Source organism: Pomacea canaliculata, linkage group LG5 (genome assembly GCF_003073045.1).
Source record: "Pomacea canaliculata isolate SZHN2017 linkage group LG5, ASM307304v1, whole genome shotgun sequence".
Classification (NCBI taxonomy): Eukaryota; Metazoa; Mollusca; class Gastropoda; order Architaenioglossa; family Ampullariidae; genus Pomacea; species Pomacea canaliculata.
In genome coordinates this window covers 20,527,665-20,545,582 of record NC_037594.1, presented here as the reverse complement: position 1 = coordinate 20,545,582, position 17,918 = coordinate 20,527,665, and the positions used below count along the sequence as shown (strand labels likewise).

At 40.5% G+C, this 17,918-nt stretch overlaps 1 protein-coding gene across 1 annotated transcript in view; it reads left to right on the top strand.

Moving 5' to 3' along the window:
• The window catches only part of LOC112564178 (probable sodium/potassium/calcium exchanger CG1090), a 33,953-nt gene extending 16,338 nt beyond the window's left edge, over positions 1-17,615 (top strand). Inside the window, 11 exon segments of the mRNA XM_025238820.1 lie at positions 2,366-2,563; positions 2,759-2,859; positions 4,481-4,567; positions 5,680-5,780; positions 6,082-6,272; positions 8,476-8,565; positions 12,158-12,210; positions 12,213-12,390; positions 12,876-12,977; positions 13,308-13,439; positions 14,188-17,615. Of these exon segments, the coding sequence (XP_025094605.1) occupies positions 2,366-2,563; positions 2,759-2,859; positions 4,481-4,567; positions 5,680-5,780; positions 6,082-6,272; positions 8,476-8,565; positions 12,158-12,210; positions 12,213-12,390; positions 12,876-12,977; positions 13,308-13,439; positions 14,188-14,387 (1,433 nt within the window). The 3' untranslated portion in view covers positions 14,388-17,615.
• Positions 17,616-17,918: the final 303 nt, after the last annotated feature.

Genomic DNA, 17,918 nt, shown 5'->3' with positions numbered 1-17,918 from the left:
GTAGATACCATCATAGTGATCCACCCTGCATGCTGACCTACTACTGAACCGTATTTTTCATAACTGCCTGCAGCATTGATTGAACCCCCATCCCTTCAAATAAATAGATACAGAAAATCGCTAATATGAAAATCATGGATGAAGATGGATGAAGATCGCCGACTTTGAGAGGTGAAGCTACACTGTTGATGTAGAGCTGGGTCTCATCAATACCCTCACCATCCCTCCCAACCTCACAATATAATTATTTGCAACAGCTCGTCAATAATTAGGTCTTCTAGTGCAGAACAGGCTCTGGCTGTAAAACAAACTTTGGAAAATGTGGCGCTTGGTCGCGTGCTGTCGTGTTCAGAACGAGTGCGGAAAGATGCTTGCTTACTGATGAATTACGAGTGTCCAAGGTATATTTTATTGATGGCTTATTTGCTGGACGTTGTGAAGACTGCTTTTACTGTGATTCATCTTTTTCTTGTTGATGTGTTGATGAATTGTGAACTGTTACTGATGCTAATCTAGCTTTTCTTCATTTTCACGCGAAAATCTCGTGAGTATCTCGTCCTGGTGTCCTGATGCTACATTCTTCACCCTGGCGTCCTTAAATAACTTATTTCACAAATCACATTTGCTAATCACGATCATGTAAGAGCTCATACGTCACCTAGTAATCACAGTCAGGTAAGACAATTTCCAGGTCCTCATTACTGTGCAATTTCTTTTCAACGAAGTGTAACAGCTGGTAGGTGTCGATCAATAGCATGGGTGACCTGCCCTCTGCATAAAAGCATCATTCTGCATCACTAAGTGCGCTGTCGACTTTGTCTTAGTGTTTACCCAGGTTTTGTTACATACAATAACTCACGCATGTGTGTGTAAGGGATAGAGAGAAAACAAGACATTCCACACATTTCCGTTTTAATTCACCTGAGGAAAACGTAAACTGTATAAATTAGATCGCCCCTAAAAAAAAAAGAATGTGTGAAAGAAGCAGATGTGGTGGCAAACCTACCACTAATTTGTAAAACGATTTCTTTTTATTATTTTTTTTTTCCTGAAATCACTTGGCCTTGCAGTCTTATTCTCCACTCTTCACTCATTTAACGACTCTGAGTGATTGCTTTTTTCCGTGACCCTGAAACTGAGCTGGATGCCTTATCGCTCAGAGGATCCACTACAGCTGGGCTTTCACAGCTGCCAGCCTCGCTATCGAAAATTCCCACGTCATTGTTTGCTACAATACAGCACGAGGAAAAGTTGGCCACCTAAACAAGTCCATGTGGCTGTAACATGGTGTTGGTGTTAGTGCAAATATGTTGTTTACTGCCACAGTTGGAGGGTTGCGCGATGGTCATCATGTACACGTGTCAGCACTTTTAACATGTGCCGGAAGAGATGGCTGAGTAGCGGAATTCTCAATGAAATCGTTTATGTAATTACGTCGTATCCATCATAATGTTTGACAAACTGTTGTTGTTTAGATGACTTGGCCTCGGTGTCGCAGTATTAGTACTACTGAGTGCATTTAGTATTGTATAAACAATGGTTTTACTAGGAATACCTTTAATATTGTGTGAACATTGTCCATTTTCCCTCTATTCTTTTTCTTTGTAAGCAGCGATCAGTGCCATTCTAATTGCTTATTCATCCATTTTAATGTTACTTATTTTCCCTTTTGTTTTACTGTCGACGAAATGTACTTTTCTTGCTCTTATTAAAGATGGGAAGCTACTGTTATCATTTATGTTTCAAAATTGTTCGATGCTGTTTTAAGGCTATAGAGATTTGTAGCTATATGTATGATTTGCTTTAAACTGCCTGTGATTTGCTGTTCTTATAATTTTTTTATAGTTTCTAACCTAAGCTTACTTTGGTTAGTGCTAAATGTTCTCCAAACAGATATTCATGCCCTCACCCACAGTAAAATCCAGTCTGATAAACTCTCCTGCAGGCCCGTTCTTAGCCCCCGCGGGGCCCGAGGCAAAGGGCATGTGCGGGGCCCTCACGCCACGAATGTGATACGGCTGACTTTATGTGTCTTCCATATGTCTAGTTACCATATCAATCAAAAGCGCGGGGCCCCTTGAAGCGCGGGGCCCTAGGCAGATGCCTCGTCCGCCTGCCCCTAAGCACGGCCCTGCTCTCCTATGTAGTCTGTTGAGTCGTGACTAGACTTCTCGTGTCCTTCTGCAGTCGCATCCAATTTTCACAGTTGTTTTTTTCCTATTCTCCCTATGGTCTTTTAAGAATATCATGATTTCATCCTGTAGTGGAGTCTTGATTGTCTTGATTTGTCGAGTCTTGTCTGCCTTTACCGCAGTTGTGTCTTGTCTCCCCTAACTGTAATCTCGTCTGGTGTTTCTGTGTACAGCCACTTCTCGACACCTGCTGGAGCTGGTCAACTGCACGCCGCGGGCCGTGGAACAGTTTCCCTGGGACTTCTTGACCCCGCAGCAGCGCAGAAATGGCGTCATCATTGTCCACTGCATCATCGCCCTCTACATGTTTCTGGCGCTGGCCATCGTCTGTGACCGTTACTTTGTCCCAGCACTGGAGGTACTCTGTGAACGTAAGTACCCCCATCGCCCATTTAGTCGGTTCTCATAGTCGGAGTTGGGGATCGTCGTCGTTGCTAACCCTAACCCTGTAACATTGTCGTCTGATGTCTACATTACCTTTAATATTGTCGCCTGATTTCTACATTACCTGTAACTTTTATTCTGATGTCTGCATTACCTGTAACATCGTCATCTGATGTCTGCAGTGCTGCACATGGAGACAGACGTAGCTGGAGCAACCTTTATGGCGGCCGGTAGTTCGGCACCAGAATTAGCAACAGCCATCATCGGTGTCTTCGTAGCCAAAGTAGGTGGCGTGGGTTTTTTAAAAATATCTTTCGTCTGATCTCATTCCGTAACTTTTAGTCTTTGTTTTCCCCTCATCTCCTACTAGCTGAAATGTGGGCATGTGTAGGATATGTGTTGTATGGGGCTTGTAGGGGAGACGAATAGATGACCAATCCTAGTCACACTCTGATGATCTTAAAGACAAATAGTTCTGACCAAACAAAATAGCAAGAATGAGGCTTAACGGAAAATACCTAACTAGATATAAAGACCCCTCTTCATGGGCCTGCTAGGATAGACAGCACTCAAGTGGAAGCGGATAGTCGAGTGGTTAGAGCACTGGCGTTCGAACTGAGAGCACGCTGTTCAATATCCGTTTAGCTAACAAACTTCCCCCAGTCGACATAGTTGGCGGGAATAGGAACACTCACAGGAAAAGTGGTATCACTCCGTCTAAAATCCAGACAAAAAAGTAGAAACTAAAATTATACCAGAAAGCCAAATAACCTAAAATAAGGCACCACGGGGGGACACGGTAACCAACACAGTACACCACCACGGCGGACCTAACAGGCCCCCTAGGCATCGGTAGCAAGTGACAACAGCAGAAAAGAGGTCACCAGCACAGTACAGTGAGTACACCACCAATGCAAGCTTGGCAGGCTTCCCAGACTAAAAACAGAAAAAGAGGGCACAAACACAGTTCATCACCAAAACAAACTTGGCAAACCTCATAGACACCAAAGAGAAAAGAGAGCAGAAACAAAAGCAGACAACACCTGCGGCGCTACAAACATCGACCCTTCCCCCTCCCTTCACTCACATCCCCCCAAGATCCCCATTCTCTACAGTGCAAAATCACCGCGAGGTGGAAGCACTTTCCATTCTAGAACAAACAAAAGCAGCATTAGCTAACGATTGCAATGCAAAGCTGGGAAGCACTGAATGCCGAAAGTATCCGGGTCCCTGCATGCTTTCTATACAACCAATATAATGCCGGCATTCTGTGCTGCTAGGGGTCTGGAGTATTATTTATGAGATGATCAGCCTGACAAAGGGGTGCAACATAAGATAACAATCATCTAGTACAGACAGTAACAGCAGTTGGAAAGATAATTGCTGAACGGTATATTTATTTATCTCTATTCTTGCTATAAAAGCCTATTTTCACTACAAGGGACAAATAGTTTTCGAAAATATTTTTCGTTCTCTTCATTTATGTCTCCACAAAAGCTGTTTATGAGATGTGTGTGTGTGTGAGGGAAAGAGAACGCCAACAGGTTGCTGTCATAATTGCTAGCATGGTATTATATTTTTAAAATATATTGGTATAATTAGACAATGAATAACTTTTTTTTGCATCTTTTGACGGAAACCAATCTTTTCAACAAGAAAAAAAAAATCTAAAATGAAATTATGTTTTCACTTTAAAATGTTTCCAGCATAAGTTTGTTCGTCTATTTTTTCATGTAAACCATTTGGAATCGTGTTTACAGGGACTCGGAAAAGGCATGAGTGCCCTGAGGTGTATTCAAAGACTTGCGCATCTTGCAGACACTATTGATTGATTAATAGATTCATCATTTATTCACAAGTTGAAATGATTATTTGTCTTGTCCTGTCCTCCTGTCTTACCAAAGGATGACGTTGGCCTCGGGACGGTGGTAGGCTCAGCTATATACAACGTGATGTTTGTCATCAGCATGTGCGGTCTCTTCGCCACTTCCGTAAATATTTTTTTTTTATTTTTTATTATTTTTCTTTAAATGCTTCTTATTATTTGTATTACTTCGTTGATTGTATTACTTTGTAGTTCGGCCACAACTTTTATTCCGCATGTCTGTATTTCGGGTTTAAGCTCACTACATGACCTACAATACCTCGCTATTTCAACCTGACAGGTGGAGACATATTTGTTGAACGACAGAACATGAAAGTTCACAGAGTACTGTACTGAAGTTTTGTGGTTGTGAAGGAGTTACTTATTTTGGTAGAATTGTGGCGCCCTGACAAGTGGAAGAGAACTGGTAACTAAATTAGGGCCAAATAAAGAAGTAGCGGAAGCAGAGATCAGGAGGGGTTATCGTCATGTGCGCCTGACTGACATTTCAACTCGAGTGGTGTTGTGACAGTCCAGACCCACGCTTGATTATTATATGCGTAGTCATCCCGCCGTCAACATTTTCTTGCTAATGATCCTTGGGTATTTTAGTACAACCTTTAATCTTTCTATTTTCAGTGCACATAAAATTTCGTAGTTGTTTTTACGCCAGTCAATGAATGAATATAAGTGCATAAAGTTTCCATCCAATTAGTGAAGCTTGTTGTAATTAATGCAGAGCACATCTCATTAATGCTAGTGACTTCAAAGGCTTTGGCTATTCCCGTGCTCTTGGCTATACCCAAACGTCACTTACCGTTGGTGGTGTTAGTGTGTGTGTGTGTGTGTGCGCGCGCGCGTGTATGCATACTATGTGTCTATACCCGTTGATCATCTTCACCACCATCAGAAGGAAAAGCGGAAGAGGAAGAATGTATTAGTCTATTTACTTGCATATGCGCTAGACAAAACATTTAATGAGAATTCATTCCCTAGATGGACTAAGATACATTTTCCAATGTTCTTTGCACATGTTCTCCAAAAGAAAATAAAGTCTTGAAGGTATTTTACACTCGTAGGACTTTTCCAAAACCATTTACACACTTTTTTTTTACTTAGGATTCTTGTCCTGCTGTACAGGTGATGCTCAAAAGTAAATATTACTTTTAATTCTTTCGGATGTCAATTAAGATATGTGTCTTAGGCCAAGCGCTAATAAGATTGTTTCTGCTGTTGAAGGGGATGAAACTCCACTGGTGGCCCATGGTACGGGACTGTATCGCCTACCTCCTTAGTGTCGTGGCTCTCATAGCCGTCATCGCCGATGAGCAGATACAGTGGTGAGAACTGAGGCTAACAAAGATATGTGCGCCAGGCATTATGTACTTGTTTACCACACATCGTGATTTCTTTTTCCTTATTCTAAACACGAATCTTTTGCGCAGAAAGTTTTTCTGTCATGTATTTTATCTTCTCCTGGGTGCTGTTGTGATTAGGTGCGTTCAGAACAAGCTTAGGGTGTATTTTAAGATGGGTATTGTAATTCTTTTTTTGTACTGAATATTCCAGACTTGTAGTCTTTTGCCTTTTCTGTGGCCCATTGTACTAGATGCACACCTTTTACGGTGGTGCTTGTTACAGGTACGAGTCGGTAATCCTGCTGTTGATGTACGTGCTCTACGTCGTCTTCATGTATTTCAACGAGCGCATGGAGGTTTACTTTGTTCCGCGCTGCACCTCCTGCTTCCGCAGAAGCGACTCCAGCAACCTGCACACGGAGACGACCATCCTGTACAACAAGGTGCCCAACAATGGCACACAGCTAGAGAATGGTAATGTCTTTACATTTTGTCTCTCCACTTTCCAGGGCATCGTGAGCTTCTCATCTGGCACTTTTTGCCTTCTCGTCTGGAATGTCTCATTTGTATAGCAGCATGCGGATTTCGCTCCTTGTTCGTTTTAGATACGTTTCTACTCCCCCACTTCCATCTTGCCATTTCAAGGCAGTTTTACTTTGTCATTGCTGCCTTGGAGATTAGGGCATTTATACCTTCCCGACTTGTCAAGCCCGGCTCACCCACACATTTTTGTAGCCATAAGAATTGCATTATCGTAATGGAAGGTGTGTCATGTATGTAAAACGAGGTTTATTTCTTCCTGTCGAAAAGAGGATGTGGCAAATTATTTGTTGTTGTTGATATGAAACAGCGTCTCCATCGTCAGCTCTGAATCGGTAGCTGTCACGTGATGCAGTGACCTTCCTGAAGACCTTGACCAGCTGTCAAAACGACAGTTAACCTAAACGTTCAGCCCGTCAGACAAAAAGCTGGCTTAACTGGCATTTTACAGCTTTTCCCCCGAAAGGAACGGGGGATGGACAATGGACACAATGTCGTTTACTGGACTCTTCGGGTGAAAGCTTCAGAGTAGCATAACCATTTTGTGCTGACACTTTCGTCGGCTACTCCTTTGATGTGTCGCCCAAGAAATCGTTTAAAAACTGCACCTGATCTTGTTGCACTGCCAGGGAGCAAGAAGTCGAAATTTTAGTCGCAGAGGCTTGTTAGCGGTGACAGAAGAGGCCGGGATGCCTACATCGTGGGGTCACATAAATGATCGACGAGCTGCCTCCAGGGGCTGTGCAACCAAACATGAGTACGGACCACCGTGTCTGTGATACACGAAGAATGGTTTCACGAACTAGAAATTATCGGCTTCATCGTTACCAGTTCACTTATGTGATTGTTCTGTTAAGAGCACAATGTGATGCGTGAGTGCTGCCGAGAAACAGAGACAAACTTAGAGGACGTGAAGATCATCTCCTGGGAATCGAGCCTTGGCACATTATAAATCGAATAATCCAGAAGCGATGTGCTGTCAAGATTTCATAAATTTGTTTTCTTATAACCAGTTTTACTTTTTTGAATGCAGAATGTTGCTGACCGTTTTATGAGGAATTACTCCTTTTGGGTGACGTCAGCATGAGACGCAGATCACCATGTTAACAGCGTTTGCGCGTGCGGCGCTTACGAGATTGTGTGCACGCGAATGGTCGACAGAGTGCCTCCTCCTTGCTAGAGCTCTGCCGGGTAGAGGGCGCTTTACGAGAAAGTCAGAGCGCCCTGCACGTTTTCATCTCGCAGGCTGCTTTCAAAACGAGCTGTGGATGGCAGACGGATCATAAAAAAACATGCCTCTTGAGCGATGATCTGCTTTTTTGCTTGCATTTGCTCTTGTTTTGTTTTTTATTTTTGTAACATGTAAATTTAGACCCCTCCTTCCCACCCATTTTCTAAATTGGATCCCCGTTATCTCTATGCGTGTGTTCGAGAAGAGTGTTGTGATGTCCACGACAATTTAAACACGTGCAAGATAAAATCAAATGAACACGACACCGTGTTTGTTAGAAATAAAATATTTTCTCTCAATTCCAGCATCATTGTACTTCAGCATCATGTACCAGCAAACATTACCTCAACACATAAATTGCCCTTTTGTTTTACTTTAATTACCCATACTTGATAATTGGAAATTATCTCAGTAACTGAGGTATGTGCATCTTTATCTGATTTGTTACTGCTTTAACTTTAAAAAAATGAGATCGAACTTTTCAACATTATATAAGAAAGAGTGTTAGTTTTTGAATTTCTGTCCGATGGGACAGTCGATTCAAGAACTAATACTAAAGCAATTAGTGCTGATGCAGCACTGAAGGTTTCAACGAGGACAATGAACTCGTGGACAGACGCAAAACATCTTGCTCCTCCTCGTACAATCTCTTTTGTCACTTTCAATCAAGTGCTAATGTGCTTTCATGCATACACTCAGTTGCTTTCGCGGTTGTACGAATACTTAACACTTTTTTTAGAATTAACAAAGCACCTTTTATTTGATTAACGATTTCGTTTTAAAAGTTGCTCGGATGTTAAAAAAATAGTTTGTGAAATTGCAACATCGCGGTGCCCTGAAAACTCGGAATGGCTGGCTCCAAAGTTTGCATATCAGGGGAGACAAGTAGTATTGAATCTGTTGCAGGAGAGACAACTCATCTGACAGAGGCCCGTGAGTCTGAGGAAGGTTCTGAGTCAGAGGACAGTGCTGAATACTCCCTCCCTCCCAAGCAAAGTACATAACCGCTTCTGCTTCGTTGTACCCACTATGTATCTTGAGCAGCTCTTCTCCCACCTGCGTCTAAAGTAATTTTATCTCGATGATTGTTCAGACAGTGCAGAGTTCCTTCCGGGGTTTTGTTTTAACAAAAATATTTTTCGGAGGCAAGGAATAAAGAGCGTCAGTCAGCGTATCATTTAGTAGACAAGCCATTGTCCAGTTTCATTCACTGATTTGTTAGTAAAATTTAAACATTCTTTACTTAAAATGTTGACAGGACAGAACACCTAGTGTTCGTACTTCTGTCTTCTGGTCTCTTTCCGTGTCTTTCTAGCGATTACTGCAGTGATGAAGCGTGTTCAATGAAGGCACAATCATTAGCTAAATAACTTCACGCTTTTATATTTGAGGAGAACTTGTATCAAAAAATCGCTAGAACCGCTCTTTATTCTCCTGCTTAGTTGCTATGTTTGTGCGGGTGGATGGGTGGATGAGTGTGTGCGTGGATGGACGGCTGGATGGGGGTGGGGTGCTTGACTGGTGGACGGATATCGGCAGCCATATGCCTTGCGGATAGCACAAAGACTGGTTCCATATTTTTGGCAGTTAGGGAAATTCTTCTCTGAGGTAAGTAATTTATTTGGCGATGGTTATTTTCTTGCTTAAAGGGCCTGAGTCCTTTATCAACATGTTTCAGACGGACTGATATTTAGCAAACCATAGTGTTATTTTGTTGTCTTTCTCTAGTTGTCTTTACACTGAAAAATTACTAGTGCTCACGTGCGGAAGGAAGAGTAAGTAATCGTGTGATGAAGAGCTGCAAAGATGTAATCATTATGCACGAATAGATACATAATATCTTAATGATTGCATTACAGTTATTTAATGCATGACGACATATTGTGTGCTCAGATTATAACGCCCCAACAATTTGTAACGACAAAGAAGCTGAGAATTATAAACTAAATATTTGTACCAAAAACTGAAAAAGGAAGTAAAATCTGTAACAAATGATACTAGAATTTTTCATTGTTAATATATCAGTCTAGGCAGCATGGTCTTAGTCCATGCATGTTTATCGTACCAAATAAACAGTGATGATGAAGACAGAGAAATACAGATATTATCGATAAAAATTATAATACTTTTTATCCCACTAACTTCTATTTGGTTAAACGAGGGACCTCTGAGGCTAATCGAGAAATTAGTTCTGAAAGATGGAGTCTTCACCTGGCAGCAGGTGAGTTTTGTAGGTGGCGCTACTGAACGTGTAGCTGTTGCTACATTAAGGTCTTACAGCTTAGTAGATAGGACAGTGTGTGTAAGACAACAAAATGTATATCAGTTCCCGTGTATCCAATATGCTTACTTGGAGGTTGAAAAGACATGTACAACAAATTATTGTTCTGTGAACTGTCTCTTGCATGCGAAGACTGCATGACTTTGCGACATGCATGCATTCTGGGAAAGGTTCTGGTGTCGAAATACATGCTTGGCTTGTTGTCTGCACCGAAGCATGTCACTAAAGGAATGCTTCTCCAGTTTTTCTCTCTGCATGTTTAGCTCTGTTGCTACTCTTTTGGTTTTGTTTTGGATTTTTTTCCGTTTACAAAATACTGTTGACGTTGTTCAGTCACACTTCGTGGGGTTTTCCTTTCGTGTGTAAGCTGCTATTAATTTTATTTATTTACAACTCGGTAAAAGTGAAATAAGAAGCAAGAAGTCGGAAGATTGTTCAGAGAAGAGACTACTTTTTTTTAAACCGTAAGTTTAATTTTTCCCCCTCGAAGACGACTGAAAACACCCGATGCATGACCTGTCCTTGGACACATCCAGCACCAAACATGTTATCCCGCATGCACCAGCATCTTGCCTTATATCACCAGTCCTACCTTCACCGCTCCCACCCCTTCCACCGCAACCTCTCGTCCCTGGCTTTTCCACTGTATACCTCCACATTGCAGCTCCAACCATGCTTAGACATCAGCTGTCTCTGACAAAGAACTTACCACTTTATCTCAAGTTTTATTTACATATCTTACAATAATTTGACAGTTTTTATAGTATGCTTATATAACTATCACAGCAATAAGAAACTATTAAATGATCAAAAACAATTGGTAAAAAAAGAAGTTATATCTTGAAAAAATTACATGAAGCATTCTTATTCGTCTTTTTTCTCGCTTTATATTTATTTATATTTATTTAAAGTTCATAAACAGACTCATGTGGGATAATTTTGCTTTTTTTTTTTTTTGGCTGACAGGTTGAGTGAATAACAGCCAAAAGCCTTACAGTCTTTTACTATTGATTTACTAGAATTTGATTTGCTAGTTATGGCTGTTTGTTTTCTGAACTGTTTTTATGTGAGCCTTTAAGAACATATTATTTTGTAGAATCAACGTTTCATTTGTTGTGTGCAGTTTAAAGTATTACGATTAATTTCTAGAAGAATTTTAATGAATATTTTTAACTGCTGCTTAAAATTAACTTTAAAAGGAGGGCATGAAACGAATTGAAAGGCCTTTCGTGACTTAAAAATTTTGTTCACTTATCAGCGTTTCTTGTTTCCAGCTTTGATATGAAGCTAAGATTTAAAGGGCATGAAAATGCAGACATAAACTGTCGCTAGTACAAGTACTATTTTAGAAGCCCACAGTCAAGTATTTCACGGGAAATAATGTGTGGGTGAAGTAGAAGTGTTCATTTGTGGAAACAGTGTGCACACCATTAAATACTGACTGCAAGTGTAAGTGAGATAAAGCTTTAAAAAAAGCCTACTCTCACTGACCCCTGGGTGTGATCGTTTCTTTCATAATCTAGTATTAGTCAAGCCATTATTAATAAGTTTCAGAAACAAGAGAACATGATTTTCGGGTTTTAAAAAGCAGCATTTCCACGCCCTTTAATGCTTAGTGTGCTAGTCTGTTAGGTGTCTTTGCTATGCTAAATCTGGTTGGCAACTGAAGACACTGTGTCTTCTTTACTGACAGAACTATAAATGTTTTCTACTTTTTGATTTTTTGTATTTTTATTTTCTCTGTAATAGTGTGCTTTTTCTCTTTTTTTTTTTTAAAGAAAGCAGATTGGATGAACAAAGTCAGTCTCACTTCGTCAACAGCTATGCAACCGGTTTTATGCTCAATTAAAATTGTCGGTGTTAGGTTTTAGAAAAAAAATGACAAAGATATGCCCGCCAGAAATATGTTATAGGAGAGAGAAATAATAAAATAACAGGTCATAGTATAAAGCGTCAAAAGCCTTGAAACGAACAATGAAAGGGATTCCAGGGAAAGAAAGCAAGCAACTATTGTTAATATAGTTTTAATTACAATTAACTAGTGTTAATCGAAGACAAACATTTATAGTTTTGCTAACTTATAGTTTTGTCTTGCGTAGCTAAAATCTGTTGTAAAACCTGATAACAATTTTGTCGGATACTCTACACAGGTGCTCTACAGTTTCGTTCCTTGACAAAATGTTTACTGAAGCAACGGATCGCATATGACAGAAACCCAAAATGTGTGTGTGTCTGTCTGTCTGCTGTACAGTGTGTCCTGGCTTTGCCATGCTCGTTTTCTAATAATCAATTATCTTTGACCGCTAGCTACACACGCTCACCAGGAGGCTGAGACATTCCACAAGCTTTGCGAGAGGCCGGATGGCCTTTTGTGGTGCTTCTGTGGGTGCTGGGACTTCCGCTGTCGGCCCTCATGTTTCTGACAGTGCCAGACTGTCGCAGACCTAGCTGCCGGAAGTTCTTCTGGTTGACCTTCCTTTTGTCGCTCGTCTGGCTTTCACTGTACTCTTTCATTATGGTGTGGATGATTACTGTAGTAGGTAAGATAAGCTTTGTGTTTTTGTGTGTGTGCATGCGTGAGCAGTGACAGAATTTCTGTGCTTACTGTCCGTACTTGTATGTTATTTCGTATGGTTACTAATATAGAATAATATGTGTGCATTATACATATGCTTCTGTTATATAAGCTCGTTTTTTCAAAGTTTCTCTCTTAAAGCGTAGACTAAAATTTGTTATTTCTAACATAATATTTGCTTCCTTTTGTCGGCGTGAGATGGTCGAATTCATACGAGTTAGGATAGGAAAAAGGAGGATGTCGCTCTATCATCGAACTGGGCTGCATATAGGTGCAGCGGATCAGAGACGTACACCTGCAACTCTGGTACATGAGTATGCACAAACGCTCCTTTAGCTTTATTACTGCGGTCTCTGGAGTTGAGATAGGGGGAAGGAGCTGGAGTAAATCGGGTACATCGTGAGTAATTGCTAACGGTCGGAGACCTGAGGAAGAATGTTTGTGCCGCAGGTTACACGTTCAACGTGCCAGACAGCGTCATGAGTCTGACGTTCATCGCCTTCGGCGTCAGTCTCCCTGATGTCGTGACTAGCGTCTTGGTCGTTAGAGACGGTAAGATGGGACGTTGGTATCACTGATCCATGTATCTGCAGAATAATGTGCTGCAACTGCTCTAATTATAATAGCTAATCAGGCAAAATAGAGCTCAGAGTGTGTGTGTGTGTGTGTGTTTTCAAGTCTAAATTTAGTTTGCTTACATTTCTTGTAAAGTGATTGTTATATCAACAAATCGAAAAAACTATTTTGTTCGTCCAAGAAAATATTAGAGCACAATGTAGTAGAAGTCAACGATTAATAATTCATAACAGGTGTTTGGCACGGGCCTCAGTGCTATTCCTGTTTGTCACAACCAATACTTACTTTTTGTTTTCTTCTGTATAGGACTTGGTGATATGGCCGTCTCCAACGCAATTGGCAGCAATGTGTTCGACATATTGGTTTGCCTTGGTATTCCATGGTTCCTGAAGACCTGTGCCATAAACCCTGGGTCACGTGTACCGGTTTACAGTGAAGGTCAGCCACTAGCTCAAGCTTCTGCCTCACTTTCCTTTCGCCACCACCAGAATTAACGATCTTTCTTGTATCATCCATACACACCTCGATATGCGAGAATGTAGGCTCAGGCAATTAGTGCGCACAACCAAGCGCATCTTGTCTTGATCAGTCTTGTCCGGCTTTGCTTGCTTGCTTTGGCAGGAACATGGTTCCACCAAGAGGTAATTTCGCACTGAGGGAAGAGGAAAGGGGAGGGAACCGGAAAAAATCCCTGATAGCCAGACCAGCTTTTATGGGAGTACTGCCATATTGTGTTGTTGATTCAAGTACATGTACAGCAGGATAGTTTGTAACCACAAGTCCATGTATGCTTTATATACCTTGCATGTATATCTGAAGCTTTCACACTTTCTTGCGCATGTGACATTCAGACAATTTTTTATGCTTTTTCACAATGCATAAATAAATCGAATTAATAATAGTTAATAATTAATAACACATAGAAGGCTTAGCGCGCTTTACGAAAGAAGGGCAAATAAAGCAAGACGCAGAATTCCTATAACATATTCGGACGCAGACCGAAACATGTGCGGCAGTCTAGTCTGGTGTTACCTGGGATTCATGTATTCTGTGCTGTTGTTACAAGTGTGTTAACTGTCTTACAGGATTTATGTCTTTTGTACTTACCTTACACCTGTGAGTTACCTGTGGTGAAGGGTTGATGTATTCTGGACTAAATTACACGTGGGCGTTACCTGTGTTGCAGGATTGATGTATTCTAGCCTCATGCTGCTGTCCACCGTTGTCTTTCTGCTGGTTGCCACACATCTCAACGGCTGGCGGCTGACCAAGAAGTATGGTTTACTGTTACTGGTTGTCTACGTGTTGTACACTGTCCTCGCGTCTCTGTACGAACTCAACATCTTCGGCTACTTCCATCCCTCCGAGTGTCCCAGTGATTACTGACATTGCTCATCCTCGAAAACCGAACGATTCCATTTCTCGATGTTTAAAAAAAAGGAAGTCGAGACTCAAAGTAAGAGAGTTGCTGAGGTTTTCAGCTACATTCCATGCAGACTGCGTACATACTGGTGGACATTTTTGTTGCTATCACATGAACATTTTGTGAATTGAAATATTTTATTGATTGTTTGATGATTTTTTTCAGTTCCAGCGTATGATTCAATTTTACGCTTGCACTGACACCCAGAAATCTTAGCCAAAGACTGGCATGCAGTTGTTTCAGTTTTTACCTGTCTTAGAGTTTATAGCTTATCCACTTGATGTGAATAATAGCAAGCCTGTGCGGGGTATCTGATATCATGCATCCCATAATATGTAGTTAAAAACAAAAATATTCTTTTGTTCGGCTATACTATTTTGACAGAAGTTTAGCCAGATGAAATGTATAATTTCAAATTGATATTCTTAATCTGTTACATCCAACATGTCAGCATGTCAGGTGACTGCAATACTGTTACCCCTCGTGTACAGCAAAGCTATGAGTGTACAGAAATGCCATGAGTGCCTCTGGAGAAAATACGACAAACTTGAAGCCATTCTTACGGGAAGAGGGCAGTGTCCTCAAACGATGTTACTTGAAATTGTATGAAGCACGATATTTGTATTGACATGTTTATTTTTGGTGTCCATGAATATTAACCCCTTTGCCAAGTATATGGAAAAGTATGCCAAGGTATTATCAGTTTTATTATTTTAGGAACCTGTAATGCATAATCGTGTTGTATTTCAGAGGTTTTGGGGTTGTTGTTTATTTTTTAGGTTTACTATTTTATATTGGGGAGGGAGATCAGAGTTTGATGACAGTTTACTCTCATTGCAAAATTATGCGACTCTGAACTGCGATCAGATACACTGTTACACCACGGATATTTAAATGAGCATTCCACATGCGAAGACATCAGTGTAAAGGGAGTGAAGTAATGGCCGGTCGAAAAAAAATACACGGTTACTTCCCTTCATGCAGCTATCACCGTGTGAAAGACTTACTGCTCCTCCTGCCCCTCTGCCCCTTTCCCCTACCGTGGGGAAGAGCTGTAATGTACTTGATACCACCGCATCCGTAGGCGTTTATTTTTAATAATGTGTGAGATTGTAGTATATTTCACTGCTTTCCTCATTTGTTTTTGTTGACTGGTAACATCACGTCTTCCAATAACTACACGATTCTGCAATCACTTTGAGCTGTGTTAATGAGTTTCAGTAGCTGAGTCTTTCTTTCTGGCACACTAAACTCAAAGTACTGTGATTAGTTAGCAGATAATTTTTATTTCATTGTTCTCGGTGGATACTGGAAAGAATCTATTGGTGTGAAATGTGGGTTTGTGCAAAAACAGACTGCAATATTTAGCTCTTTGCGAGCGTGTGTCAGCGTGCATGAGTGTTGTTTATTAGAAAAGTACCAACAGTTTGAAAATATTGTTAGTTATAACTATAATTCTGCAAAAGTATTAAAGATTTTTTATTCAGAACAAGCGATGAAAATGCACCTAGGATTAAATAGCTTATTTCAACCTTTTTCTTTCTCTCTCTTTTTTTTAAATATTTATTTTTCAATCTTTCCTCTATGGTGTAAACATCTCAGTTTAACACTAAGGGACTCCAAATTATTTGCCGAGTGGTAAACTCCAAGGAAATAAATTCTATCCATCGTTATCAACTAATAACAAATCAGTCGCCTGTTTCCTGCCCTTCGATGATCACCCTTGTTGAAACTGTTTAGAAATTTGAGTTTAGTATGGAAGGGTAAAGTGGAAGCAAATACAGTTGTCTATCTTGCTCAAACCTACAGTATATAAAGAAGCATTTACAGGTAAGCTGTTTAATAGTGTTTTAAATCTTTTGACTTTTTAAACTTATGTATCCTAGACCATAGAAAGTGCAATAAATGTGATTTAGTTTGTGCTTTGTATTTCCTCTTCTCTAATGCTGATAATGCGAATCCAAAAATATGTTACAAAGAGGGCTTTGATCGGAATGTTTGCTGCTGATTTCACTGTCACTTTTCACAGAAATTATTTTGAACCACATAATCTAGACATTGTTGAACCGGGTAAATAATAGTGCGGCTTGGTTGTAAAGTGTACAGGATGTGTACCCTAATATCGATCTCATTGTTCATTTGATTTGCTAGTGAAATGAACTTTGATTATTATCCTTAACTCTCACTTTCCGCATCCAACCTTAACTTCTTTTGTTCTTTCAGAGCGCGCTTGTGTGTGTGTGTGTGTGTGTGTGTGTGTGTGTGTGTGTTCGTGTTTGCTAGGGTTTACCTGATTTTGTGTGTGAGTGTTTTTCGTGGGAAAGATGGGAAGATGCTGGAGTTTATATGTGTTTCATCTGACATTTCTCACAGAGACGCAGTGCCTTCACGCTAAAGCAACATAAGTGCCTTAACTCAAGCAAATACAAGTGTTTACTGTCATAAATGTAGCAGATGCACACCATGTCTCTTCCAAGTTGTAGATGGAGGTATTGGTCTTAGTGGTGTCCTCTTTTCTCTTTTTATCTCTCTTTTTTAACGAATGGAGGGTTGAAGTAGTAAGATCATTTATTTTTTTAAAAATACCTCCTGGCGGCGAATCTTCGTTGCCTGGCAACTGAAGCTTAATTTATCAGGAAGAGAAATATGCAGTTGTTCACCACTTTCACCTGGCCAATTGTGAAATTCGCAGTCATGTGACTTTTACTGTTTTGAGCAGACTGCCTTTTTGTGTATGACAAAAGTGAATGTATGCAATGGTGTCTCTGAGTGTATTTCTGTGTAAACGCATGTCTGTATTTAAGTGTAATTGTGTGTGTGCTCGCGCTTGCATGTGCCAGTGCATTTCTTTTGCTTGTCACCGACACCAACGAACTACAAATTCTTTAAAATGGAGGAAAGACAAGAATGAGCATGCCTGAGTCACAGCGTGGCTGTGTAACCGACCTCACGATGCGCACAGTTAGTGTGAAGCTTGTCTCGTGCGTATGTTACTTTCATGCCTTGGGGCGCACTGTGATTATCACACACATACTGTGAATGTTCTCTCAGAGAGTGTAAGCTGCAGTTATAACTGTTTTTGCTCTTCGTCGCTGTTCTCTTTCATTTGGGCGAACTGGTCTTGATTTTGCTGATTCATTCCTACATATCGATGCATGAAACATGATGAACATTAAAGATTTACACAAAGCGATGTTGTGAGTGTATTCTTCGCGCAGAAAAAAAAGTGAGAATATTTTAGAAAAAGAAGACGTGAGAAAGAGGAAGGACGGTTCAGCCATCACCAATTGCCCTTCGAACAACATATGTTGGGGGCAGGCAGTGCACTTGCAAAGTATATACAAGTATATATTTACAAGATATGTAAATAAAGATATTTACAAGGTATATAAATGAAGGCAGTATGTGGTTTTCAATTTATAATGACACAGGTTACGTTCTCAGTATTTAGAAAACATGGACTTTAGAACATGGAGACCTTATATAATTTGGAA